The 13641-nt window shown below is 44.7% G+C and overlaps 1 protein-coding gene across 1 annotated transcript in view; it reads left to right on the top strand.

Annotated features, from left to right (window-relative positions):
• Positions 1-13641, top strand: part of VSIG2 (V-set and immunoglobulin domain containing 2) — a 28070-nt gene that overhangs the window by 10509 nt on the left and 3920 nt on the right. The window contains exons 3-5 of the mRNA XM_035139703.2: positions 611-818; positions 2112-2270; positions 3498-3617. Coding sequence (XP_034995594.2) covers positions 611-818; positions 2112-2270; positions 3498-3617 — 487 coding nt within the window. The remainder of the gene's footprint in view (positions 1-610; positions 819-2111; positions 2271-3497; positions 3618-13641) is intronic.

Below are 13641 nucleotides of genomic sequence, written 5' to 3'. Positions count from 1 at the left end.
AGGACTGGTGTTATATGGTCTCGGCGGCCACTCCCAGTCACCAGTCTAGCTGCCGCATTCTGGATTAGTTGTAGTTTCTGGGTCACTAAATTCCTCTTCACAGGGAACTCTGGGGATTGTAGCTCTGGGAGGGGAACAGGGGTCTCCTAGCAAATTTCAGAACCCTTAACAAATGACAGTTCCCAACATTCTTTAGGGTGCCACAGCTGTTGAACTGGTATAAAAATTTTGTGGCACAGATGTAGCCTGGGCCATAATCCATAGCTGCCTATGCACCTACTTGAAGTTAGTCCCATTGATCTTGATGGTGTTAACTTTCAAATAAGCATGGTTTGGATTGCAGCTTTATTTTACCTTCCAGTGCATGATTCAGTTATAGCTTGTATGTCAGGGATGGGGAACCTGATGCTGCCCATATGTTGTTGGGTGGCAACACAACCAAAGATCCAGGTGGAGAACCACAGCTGGAGGGCCACAGGTTCAACAGCCCATGTTAAAAGTGTCTTTCCTTCAAGTAACCTCATGGGTTTATCAACGGGTTAGGGATACACCCAGGTAACTAACTCTGAAGAGGTGCCTGTATCCAGTGAAGCCTCCCTTCCCTCTACAGATTCTCTACTTCACAAATAACAAGCTGTACAAACCAGGCTCCCAGAGTGAACGGCTAAGCCTCCTTCAAGATCCTCCCACGTTGGGTGATGCTTCCATCCAACTGACTGACTTGCACGCATCCGATGCTGGCACCTATATCTGCGAGGTGAACAATCCCCCGGACTTCTATGGAACCAGTGTTGGGCTCATCCAGCTCACAGTTTTAAGTAAGTCCCATTTCCCTTTTATCATTGAATAGGAGGGACGCAGTCCTGCAGCCATTCAATGACAGGCTGAAAGCAGGCCAAACGTTTTGTCTCTGTTTCCCCAGAGGGCAGGGTAGGGAATGGGTTTAAGTTGGGTTCATGTTAACCCGCTCAGTTGCATGGGTTTAAGTTGCAGGCAGGGAGAACTTTGTTATGTATAAGTAGAAATGTGTTCAGTTTAAGAGCAGTTCGCCAAGGGAACCAGTTACCTAGAAGGATGGCGGATCTTCATCTCCAGAGGACATCTTCAAGCAGAATCTGGACAAACATCTGTTGGGGATGCTCTCGTCCTTGGACTTCGTGAAGTTAGCAGGGAATTGTACCAGAGAGATGGCAAGCCCCCTTTCAGATCTTTGACTCTATGGCTGCATAGACAACATACCGTACATTTAAAGCACATTCTCTCTTCCCACCCCAAACCCTGGAAACATCCCTCAGAGTGTGTTGGGTTTCCATGGAAAGGGGTACACCTGAAAGCCCCCAGTCCCTCTCTCCCTGCACACAAATAGCCAAGAACACATGATTGTTCAGTTTAACATTTATTACAGTGATACATCACACGCTCTTCTTTACTGTTTAAAGTGGTATGATACTGCTTTAAATGCATAGTGCAGATGGGGGCCTAGGAGCATGCCTTCAAGGGGGCTTTGTCCATTTTGAACCACTTCCTTTTTTATATAATATTTTTATTAAATTTTCAACAAAAATAACCAAAGTAAAAGACACACAATAACAAATACGATAACAACCATAAACAGAGAAAAATATACACAAAAACAATGTCAAATCCATAAAATGGGATTTTCTGAATCCCTTGTCTTCCCTCCCTCCCCCATCCCTGGTTCCTTCAACTGCATATCATTTCTACTCCAAATTATTATTATTTCACCTCAAATTTCCTGTCCTATTTCTAAAATTACAAGTGTTCTTAAAATCCTGCCAATGTATTAATTAACCTGTTTACAATACGTTTGCAAATACAAAATAAACATTTCCCATTCTTTTTTAAATTTCTTGTCATCTTGATTTCTGAGCTTTCCAGTTAGTTTCGCCTTTTCAGCATAGTCCATTAACTTGGTTTGCCAATCTTCTTTAGTCGGGACTGCTTCCTCTTTATGACTTTATGACTTATGTCTGGTATATCTCTGTAAAATTTTAATTTGAAAAACCAAATAAATAAATCTAAAAGCAAACTCTACAATTCTATGATTCTATGTGTTCTGGCACTGAATTATCTCCCCCCCTTCCCAACAGTGCCTCCATCCACTCCAGTGTGCCAAGGGACCACTTCTGCTTCCGTGGGTTCGGACGCCCGCCTGACCTGCAATTCTTCCGAAGGTGTTCCTTCGCCAACTTATTCCTGGACACGGCTGGATACCAAGACCCCACTACCACTGTACAATATGGTGCAAGGTAAGTGAATAACTGCTCTCTTCAGATATGTATCCAAAGGAAAACTTTGGAAAAGGAGCTTCCTGTTTCCGGTGGTAAGAAATGTCTGACTCCCACACGATTGGGCCTAAGCCATGCCGGTAATTCAGGGTTGATTTGGGGGTTGATTTGGTTGATTTGGGGACCCAGGTGGCGCTGTGGGTTAAACCACTGAGACTAGGGCTTGCTGATCAGAAGGTCGGTGGTTTGAATCCCTGCAACGGGGTGAGCTCCCATTGCTCGGTCCCAGCTCCTGCCCACCTAGCAGTTCGAAAGCACATCAAAGTGTAAGTAGATAAATAGGGACCGCTCCGGCGGGAAGGTAAACGGTGTTTCCGTGCACTGCTCTGGTTTGCCAGAAGCAGCTTTGTCATGCTGGCCACATGACCCGGAAGCTGTCTGCAGACAAACGCCGGCTCCCTCGGCCTATAGAGCGAGATGAGCGCCGCAACCCCAGAGTCGGACACGACTGAACCTGATGGTCAGGGGCCCCTTTACCCTTTACCCAATCACTTCATTATGAGTGAGAGAGAAGGCTAAGTGGATGTCTAGCAGCCCCCCTTCTAGGGCCCAGAGAGGAGGTTTGTGTGGTCTCCGGGAAAGCTGATTGATTGCCAAATGACTTATATCTGTGGAATACAGTTCATTTACATTGCAATATTGCAAACAGTATGCTTAACAATTTAACACTGGGAAATTACCGTGAACAGTTACAATTTAACAACTTGGGAGTTACTGTGTCATTAAACTTTAAATGACAGGCTTGGACAACAGCCCGGATTGGAAGATCCATTAATCCATTTTGCATTATTTTCTATGGGAAAGCGTGCTTTGGTTTTGGAACGCTTTGGTTTTGGAACGGACTTCCAGAACGGATTAAGTTTGAGAACCAAGGTACCACTGTACAAGTTTATAACAAAACCAAGTACTTATCCATATAGAGAGATTTCTCTGAATCTCAAGATCCACACCCCCCCCCAATCCCCTCCATGGGTCCTATTGTCAACGTTTTGCATATTATTTCAGAATCTATATTTCAAATCTAACCATGTTGTCCATAGTATTTGTTACATTACAAGTGAGATTAAAATCCTGCTAATGTTTTCATCTGCTTGCAGGGTCCAGCAATTAATAGGCAAGCTGTGCCGTTCTTTTGAGATTGGGCAAATTGACCCTAAACATCACTCTTTCCTTCTTCCCTCCCCACAGATGACAAAACAGGGAGTCTGTGGCTGAGAAACATCTCACTCGCATTCTCTGGGACGTATCAATGTCTTGCCTCCAACGAGTTTGGACAGCAGAAATGCCAGCTCACCATTCATGTGACAGGTGAGGACATGCCTTATTTTAGGAATGTCGTTTACGTTCAAAGATAATCAATTTTATACATGTATAAGATTCCCTCATTCCTTGGACCTCCCTCTGCTTCCCCTTGCTTTCCATTGTAAATCTTTTTTCTACTGCATCTTATAATATTTATCCAAAAGAAATTCATACCATTTTAACCATAAAGTTATTACAAGTGTTATGTGAATCCTGCTAACGTTTCTAAATGTTTACAGTGTTCTTCAAGGTAATCTGTACCCCCCACCCTTCTTTGTTAAATTTCTTGTCTTGGTTTCTGATTTCCCTGGTCAGTTTTGCCATTTTGGCATAGTCCATTGTCTTGATCATGCATTCTTCTCTGGTTGGAACCTCATCTTCCTTCTATCTCTGGGCAAGTAGCATCCTCGCAGCTGTCCAGGATGCTACTGCTTCTGCCCCTAGCATCTGATGCCTGAGGCTGTTGCCTCACTTTGCCTATTAACAGGGCCAGCCCGTGTTGGAGGTGGCACACAGCCATATAATGGCAAATAACTTCTGATAGCCATACCCTTCTTATTTGGAATATTTGGGATCATAGGGAGCTGCTTCATACTGAGTCAGAACATTGTTCCATCTAGCTTAGTATTGTCTACACTGACTGGCAGCAGCTGTCCTAATCCTAATCCAGGGATGCCGGGAATTGAACCAGGAATCTTTTGCATGGAAAGCAGAGGCCCCATCATTGAGCTATTGCTATCCCTGATGCAACACCAGCACAGCCTAGGAGAGAAATGAGGGGTGCCTGCTACCTTTGAGAAAGATAAATCCGCTCATGCTCTTTGACAATATAGACCCCACTTGCAAAAATTTATCCCTCTATTTCAGGCAAATCTCCTTGAGCTTGCAGTGCCATCTAGTGACCAACATGTACCTGCATTTATTTATTTATTGACATGCGATTTTTTCCCCCCTTCCCAACTGTGTCCCAGTATAGTCAGAATCTGGGCTTGAGCCAAATTACAAGATGGGTCTTGTCTCTGTAGGATGTGGTTGAGAGAGAAAGAGAAACAGTATACTCCAGCATAAATGTTCCCACATTGCAGGTGTGCTTGGGGTAAAGATAAAGATAAAGGTACCTCTGACCATTAGGTCCAGTCGCGGACGACTCTGGAGTTGCGGTGCTCATCTTGCTCTACAGGCCGAGGGAGCCGGCGTACAGCTTCCGGGTCATGTGGCTAGCATGACTAAGCCGCTTACGGCGAACCAGAGCAGCGCACGGAAATGCCGTTTACCTTCCTGCCGGAGCAGTACCTATTTATCTACTTGCACTTTGATGTGCTTTTGAACTGCTAGGTTGGCAGGAGCAGGGACCGAGCAACGGGAGCTCACCCCATTGCAGGGATTCGGACCGCCAACTTTCCGATCGGCAAGCCCTAGGCTCTGTGGTTTAGACCACAGCGCCACCCGCTGGGGGTAGGGATGAGCAAATCTATCAGTTTAACTTTCCCTGGTTTTCATTTTCGGTTTTGAAGTTCAGTTCTTCACATTTCCTTTTTTTAAAAAAAAATTATTGAGTTTTTGATAATTTTATACATATAAAACATAACCATTTCAAACAATAAAATACAGGGGTGCTTTTGAACCTTCGGACCTCCTTCCCTCCCTCCATGGGTTCCATATTCAAGATTCATATTTCTGCACCTTTTACCATTATCCATCTATTATATAACAATAATTACAACAAATAATTCCACATTACAAATGTCCTTACATCCCTGCCAAAATTTTAACTGTTTACAGTGGTCCTTTAAATAAATTACAAATTTACTCCAGTCTTTAGAAAATCCTTGATCTTCCTGGTTTCGGATCTTCCCTGCCACTTTCGCCATCTCCGCATACTCCATCGGTTTCATCTGGTATTATTCTTTTGTTGGTACTTCTCCTTCCTTCCATCTCTGGGCTAGTAGCATTCTCGCTGCCGTTGTTTCATATAGTTCTTCACATTTCCACACCACTTTTTTCTAAGTCCTGATGAAAACGCACCAGAAAATTCTCCTAATTTTGTGTGTAATTTTTCTCTGCAATTTTGCCTAACGTACAAGTTTTCGCAAAGCAACTTCCCCTGATAGAATTCATTTTTGTATGTTGTTTTTCAGTAATAGATAATTCTTATGCACACCTTATCCCAGTAAATGGATTTTTGCATGCATTACATAGCTGTATCACTGCACTGCAAAATTTGAAGAAGTGAGAATTTTGAAGGATGGCCAAGTTTGGCTGCCATATTGTTTCTGAAGGTACAAATTAGGCAGATTCACCTTGAAATGTGAACTAAATCCCATTTGTCCCCCATCCCTAGGGGTGGGGTGAGTCTGAGAGAATATGACTTAATGGTAGTGCTCCAAGACAGTTCACTGGCAGGTTGGAAGCATGTCTAAAGCTGAGAGTGGCTGACAACATCCCTCCAATGTTACTTTTATATTATGGAAGAAGGAGCTGAAATTGAGAGAGTGAATGGCAACCAACAGCCCTGCGATGCAGTCTGGGTTTACTGAAATGGGGCTGGCAGAAAGTGGAGATAAGGAGTCATTTGCTGCTTCTTTTAATATAACAAAATGTCTTGGGCTGGGACTGCAAAGAGATCTGTCTTCCTTCAACATGTTCTCCGGCTTAAGAAATTCCTCCTCCTCCTCCTCCTCCTCCTCCTCCTCCTCCTCCTCCTCCTCCCCCCTTCTTCTTCTTCTTCTTCTTCTTCTTCTTCTTCTTCTTCTTCTTCTTCTTCTTCTTCTTCTATCACTCGTAGCCAAGTAAGATTGACTTCGGTTTTAACAGTGAGTCTGTAAATGACTGTGGAGGCCAATTCTGGATCCACACATCCACAGTAGGGACATAGGTTTCCGGACAGGAGTTGATCACGGTGAGGGTTTGCCAAGCATGCCTTCTTCTTAGCTCATTTCTCCCTTTCGTCCTGAGTACAAGCGTCTTCAAAGTCCATGACACCTTTGGTAAAGGCTGTCCTTCAATTGGAGCACTCACAGGCCAGTGTTTCCCAGTTGTTGGTGTTTATACTACATTTTTTTAGATTTGCCTTGAGAGTCTTTAAACCTCTTCTGTTGACGACCAGCATTATGCGTTCAGAATAGAGTAGTTGCTTTGGAAGATGAAAATCAGGCATCTGAGCAACATGGCCTGTCCAACAAAGTTGAAGAATCATTGCTTCAACACTGGTGATCTTTGCTTCTTCCAGTACACTGGTATTAGTTTGCCTGCCTTCCCAAGTGGTGTGTTAAATTAAGAAATTGTACATAATATCTCACATGATGAGATTGCAGCCTTGCATCTGTGTTAATGAATCCTAGACTTTTCACTCCCTGACACTAGAAGATGGTGGTGGGGAACCTGTAGCCTTCCAAATATTTGAACCCTTGGCAGGTCAAGTTTGGCTTGTGGGCCAGAGATTCCTTACCTCTGCTCTAGTAAGCAGTAGGAGAACTAATGGCTGGAAATGACAGGGAAGCAGATTTCGTATAAACATTGGGAGAAATGTCCTCACAGCAAGAGCTGTTTGACAGTGGAGCAGACCCGCAGCCTTGGGAAGCAGCGGACTCTCATTCACTGGAGGCATTTAAGCAGATCCTGGGTGGGCATCTGTTAGATATGCTGCAGTTGTGTTCTGCACTGTGGTCTAAACCCCTGAGCCTCTTGGGCTTGCCGATCAGTAGGTTGGCGGTTCGAATCCATGTGACGGGGTAAGCTCCCGTTGCTCTGCCCCAGCTCCTGCCAACCTAGCAGTTTGAAAGCATGCCAGTGTGAGTAGATAAATAGGTACCGCTGCGGTTGAAAGGTAAATGGCATTTCTGTGTGCTCTGGTTTCCATTGTGGTGTTCTGTTGCGCCAGAAGCGGTTTAGTCATGCTGGCCACATGACCCGGAAAGCTGTCTGTGGACAAACACCAGCTCCCTCGGCCTGAAAGAAAGATGAGCGCCGCAACCCCATAGTCAACTTTGACTGGACTTAACCATCCAGGGCCCAGGGGTCCTTCACCTTTACCTTTTCTACCTCTGCATTACAGATCCTGCACTGCAGAGGGAGAAAGACCAAAGTTGCCTCACAAACGCTTTAATGAATCTGAATCCTCATCTCATGCCTAAGTGTGCATTGAAATAAAGTGTGTTCTCCATCATGGAGAGCATGTGTTGTGGTGGGGGCAACCAAGGCATCCCTCTGTCGCTGGGCGGGTTAGCATAGATGGCCACAAATCTGATTGGTTACCCCTCAGTTGTGGAGGAGAATTTGGTGTAGCAATTTTATGAGTGACTGTTGAGGGGCTATTTGTTCCCTGCGCGCAGCGTTGAGCTTCCTTTTTTCGCTGCGCGCATTGGATCACCCGCCCACCCTCCCTATATTTAGGGCTGTTCGCATTGACTTTGCTATGCCTGTCATGAGGTCATCTGCTTTTGGGGCAGGGGCCTGGTAGGAATTTTGCCATTTGGCTGATTGGCTGGTGCCATTTGGTTTTCGACTACTGCGAAGCAAATCGTCACAACTTGTAAGGTTGCAGTTAGGTTAATTTGGTGGATGGAGGGGGTATGGTTGGCTGTGCTGGCCCCTCCAATGCTGCTGCTGCAAGGGTATTCTGTTAAAGGAATCCAGGGGCTCGTCATGCTCTTCTCCAAACCCCTGTCAAGGGGCTTGGGCCATGCAAGAGCTGGGCATTTGGGGAGAAGTAAGAGCCTGGCGCCCAGCTCTATGCTCTCCCCAAAATGTTTTCCCTTACTGACTTTTGCAGGCTTGCGGGTGTCAGTTCTGTTCCTACCTCTAGGCGGGAACAGATAGTTGCGAACCAATGCCTAAGCAACCACTCACATGCTACAATCAAAAAAGTTGTGCCCAAAATTTATGCCAAAAACCTTAAACAAAAATTCTGTGTGAGTTGTGTCTTTATTTGAGGGTGGCTGTGGGGTCCTTGACATGCAAAGAACAAATTTGTAACAGGATGGCTAAAATAATAGCTAGAGTACATTACAGGATCCTTGGAAGGTAGTCATGCAATCTGGAGACAGATAGAGTCACCTTTAAAATGAAGTCAGGTATTTCCAACAACTTTCTCCTGGCCTGCCTGCCTGCCTGTCTTTTGCACCTCTCGCTGTCAGCTTTCAACAGTTCCTACTGAAATAACACTTTCCCACCTATTCAGCAGAGCTAAATCTGCTTCACCGAATCTCTGTTTTGACACCCCAACGATGTTGCTGTTAATTCTACAAGAGAATTCTGGGCTCAGAGCCAGTTCTCATCAATGCCCAGGACATAATAGGCATTCGATCATATTTCTAGGGATATGAATTGCTGCAGCTGTACTGAAGGTTGTCATTAAAGTCTTTAGGGAATTCATTGTAAGACCTTTCTCCACGAGAAGGTGCTTTAAAAAAACAAACAAACCTGTGCCAGCTGTGGAGTTCATTTGCTTCGCACATTACAGCTGCCTCTCCTTGGATTAATGCTGCTTATGTACAGGATCTCACCTTTCCCTGTGCATACACCTTTTGAATTATGGTGCTGGAGGAGACTCTTGAGAGTCCCATGGACTGCAAGAAGATCAAACCTATCCATTCTGAAGGAAATCAGCCCTGAGTGCTCCCTGGAAGGACAGATCGTGAAGCTGAGGCTCCAATACTTTGGCCACCTCATGAGAAGAGAAGAATCCTTGGAAAAGACCCTGATGTTGGGAAAGATTGAGGGCACTAGGAGAAGGGGACGACAGAGGACAAGATGGTTGGACAGTGTTCTCGAAGCTACGAACATGAGTTTGACCAAACTGCGGGAGGCAGTGGAAGACAGGAGTGCCTGGCGTGCTATGGTCCATGGGGTCACGAAGAGTCGGACACGACTAAACGACTAAACAACAACACACCTTGTACACAGGAAAAGGTGATCCTTTACATGGGAAATTGTGGTATTTCCTCTAAAATGAACATCTATTGCTACCAACAGAAATGTGGCTATGTGAGTGCCATAGAAAGGTACCTATTGGTCATTGTCCATGACGTCATGAACACCAAGAAACCAAGCTCTGTCCACCATGCCTTTGGCAATTTGTGAAATTGTTGTTGGAGGCACTTTGTTTGGACTTTAAAGGTCAGCATCAACACTTTGAATTGTGCTTAGAAACGTACCTGGGAGCCAATGCAGGTATTTCAGGACCAGTGTTATATGATCTCGGCAGCCACTCCCAGAAGCCCTCGTCTCTCATTCTGCTGCAGCCTGAGATATCCACAAACAACTCTGGCAACAGGAGAAAAGAGTTCTGGGTGACTGAATGTGACTCCCAGTTATACTGGAAGCGTATTTTTGGCATGCAAATAAATACATAGCAGCGTTCTTTTCTTTTAAATTAAGCATTGCTGGTACTCACTGATTGGAATTTTCTGGTACCAGCAAGATATCTGGCCCATTTATGCTCTGACAGCTTTCCAGAATGTGCTGGGCTTTGATTGCCGCCTCAACGACTCACATCCCGTTTTTCTGACTTGCTTCCTACTCAGGTCAGGTCCTTTCATTTAATTAGCTCTCATTTCCGTGGGCAGATTCCCCCCACTCGCTGGCTTCGCTTCTTGGCTGAACGGCGACTTAGAAGGAGAAATTGGACGGCGTCTGGGAACGATTGAAGGATAAAAACACCAAGCGTACATGTGGAGGGGTGTGAGGGTGCGGAGAGGATGGCGGCACACAAACGTGATATTAATTGAAGGCAAGGGACTGGTTTGGTTTAGGAACATAGGACGCTGCCATCTACTGAGTCAGACCCGTGTTCCATCAAGCTCAATATTGTCTACACTGACTGGCAGCACTGACTGGAGAGCCAGTGTGGTGTAGTCTGGGGAACCGGGTTCGCATCCCCGCTCTTCCACGTGCAGCTGCTGGGTGACCTTGGGCTAGTCACACTTCTTTGAAGTGTCTCAGCCCCACTCACCTCACAGAGTGTTTGTTGTGGGGGAGGAAGGGAAAGGAGAATGTTAGCCGCTTTGAGACTCCTTTGGGTAGTGATAAAGCGGGATATCAAATCCAAACTCCTCTTCTTCTTCTCTCCAGGCTTTCAGGCAGAGATCTTTCCCAGCCCCAGCTGGAGATGCCAGGATCAAGCCTGAGACCTTTGGCATGCAAAGCAGATGCTCTACTCCTGGGCTACAGCCCTTCCCCAGAAAGTGAAAATGAAACATGGGGGAAGCACGAGAAATGGCTAAATATATAATTAAAAATGATACTAGAGACTTCTTAGGACTTGGAAGAGCCTCAAAAGATAAAGTGGAAATGGAAAACGAGTGAGGTCCCAACTAGAGTAGAATGGCAGCTTAAGCTAACAAAATATGCGTAGCTTGCAGACTTAACATATAAAATAAGAGAGCAAGAAGAACATACATTTAGAGAAGATTGGAAAACGTTTATTGAATATATGGGGGGGGGGAATTGTGTACACCTGAAAACATTGGCAGGATTAATATAAATTCAACAGAGTGGGTGGGGAAACCCTGCCAGATGGGCCGGCTAATAATAATAATAATAATAATAATAATAATAATAATAATAATAATATAACTTTTGATGGATGCAATAATGGAATACTGAATGGTTTAGTTTCTGTAAAATATGCGGGGATTTATGATATGCAAAATGAACCATGGAAGGAGAAGAAGGGAAGTCATTGATATTTTAAGGATGTTTAAACGAGTATTTGAGAGAGAGAGAGAGAGAGAGAGAGAGAGAGAGAGAGAGAGAGAGAGAGAGAGAGAGAGAGAAGCACTCAGTGATGGGCTATACAAAACAAAGTGAAATGTGAGTAAATAAATGCATATCCTATCCTGAAAGAAACTGCTTCACTTCAGTTTCCAAAAAGCTTTCAAGGTTACCTGGCTGTTTCCTATGAAGCAGGTAGCAGCATCCACGGAGGGAGGAAATTTAAACTGGGAAAATGGTCTAGGATTAACACCCTCCTTCCCTGCACTACAGCCCTGATCCAATTCTCCCACAATCGCTACTGCATTTGGTTTTAACTTTAAAAGGCAGGAGAGAAGCTTCACCCTCCCCTAAGTCACATCTTGTTGGGGGCCCCCCCTCTACGTCTTTCGCATGCATTTAAACATATTCTCTGTTTGGGGTCTGTTTGGGATCTTTATTTCCAAAATATGTGCAGGTTAGAAGGGTAGGTAGGTAATAATTTTATTTGTTAAGCTATAAACCGTGATGAAACGGGACCTGCAATGGCCAACAAGGCGGTTTCTGCACATGCCCCGGAGGGGAGTGAGGGGCAGAGGGGTTTGTTAGCCTGGGAAAGTATCCCATCTAGGAGAAGAAAAACTCTGATCCTAAACCTCCACTGTCTTGCAGGATAGCTTTGGGAGAAGAAAAAGGTGTGGGAATGTTGAGGATAGTAGGAGAGGATATATTGATTAAATATTATCCTGCCTCACTCAAGCTAGTGAGCTAGTAGCAGAGCACATTCCCTTGCACATTGCTGGAAGCTAGTTGATGGATTCGTTAGAACCATTTGAGTTAAGCAATCCAGTCTGGCTTGTCCGGATTGGATTGTTCCTGATAAATCCCCTTTAGTTCCCTCTTAAGAACAATAATGACACAACAGTCTTCTTTTAAAAGTAATGGTAAGGTTTACTTACATTCAGTTCACAGTATAGTCCTGAAGGCAGGCTTTAGCTTGGAGTTACAGAGAAAAGTGTGGGTTCATCCTTTGTGAGGGATGAGTGCATGTGCTGCTGGCTGAGAGCCAGCAGACAGCAAAAGTCAAAATGGAGAGAGAGAGAGAGAGAGAGAGAGAGAGAGAGAGAGAGAGAGAGAGAGAGAGAGAGAGAGAGATGGCTACATGACTGGCCCTTTTGTAGGGTCTGCCAGGGTCATACCCATCTACCTGGTCACACGCAGGGGGATGCTCCAGACCAGGTGTGATAGGAAGGCCTCCTGTCTGGAGCAACATTCCCCCATGTGTCCACTCTGGGCAAACAGGAAATGTTGTATTTGACTGCTTTAGTGAGGTTACATCCCACAAAAGGCTATGGAGTTTGGCCTACACAAATCCAGAGTGGAGTCCCTAAGAGGGTTGGATTTCAGTGACTCCTGCAGCCAAGCAGATTCTTTTGACCACATCAGTGAGGCTGAGAGGGGGATCTTGTTGTTTGGGCAGCCCAGGACCTTCATACATGCTGCCCAGGCTTGTGCCCTGGGGATGTCACACTTGGGTGCTGTTAGCACAGCAGTTTCACTTCACCCCCGGCACACTCCATCGTCTCTCAAGACAGATGGATGCAAATTAATTGGTCTGGGAGTGCACCAATGTTGATTGAATCCCCAGCTTAACAATTAATAGGTTGCATCAGATTTCAGTTTTATACGTGTCTTTGAGATTTCTTTGAATGGAAAGTGATTAAGAAAATTTCAAAATAAACAGACTAACAACACCTGGAGGGTCAAGGGTTTCTCACCCATGCTTAAGTTGTCAAGAAAAGGTCCACATTTTTAGGGTACTGGAAATAAATGAGCTGAGAACTTGTCTCTCCTTACATCAGGGTAGGAGAAGGAAGGAAGGAAGGAAGGAAGGAAGGAAGGAAGGAAGGAAGGAAGGAAGGAAGGAAGGAAAGAAAGAAAGAAAGAAAGAAAGAAAGAAAAGTCAAATATTCTGAAATTAAATTAACAGTTTGACGTTTCCAGCTCACAAGTCTATTTTTGTTTCTCTCAGATTTTGAGGAGGGAAAAAAATATCTATAGGAAGTAGAGAAAGTAGGATCTTGAGCATCTTCATGTTCAAAATCCATTTCTGAAAATGAATGGCTTATAAAAGCAGAGCAGTTGGGAAGAGCCATATGGTGTGAAGTGGTATATCTTGAGCATCTCCATTGGCACCACGTGGTCAGGGAGTATCTGAGGAAAAAATGGTTCTCATAGAAGTGAAATAGAAGTAGAGAGCAGCAACAAAAATAGGAGTTTGCAACACTTTCACAAGAGGAGGGTGTGTAAAACAGGGAGAAGATCTTCACATGATTGA

Source organism: Zootoca vivipara, chromosome 15, assembly GCF_963506605.1.
Source record: "Zootoca vivipara chromosome 15, rZooViv1.1, whole genome shotgun sequence".
NCBI classification, from domain to species: Eukaryota; Metazoa; Chordata; class Lepidosauria; order Squamata; family Lacertidae; genus Zootoca; species Zootoca vivipara.
This window is presented reverse-complemented; position numbering and strand designations above follow the sequence as displayed.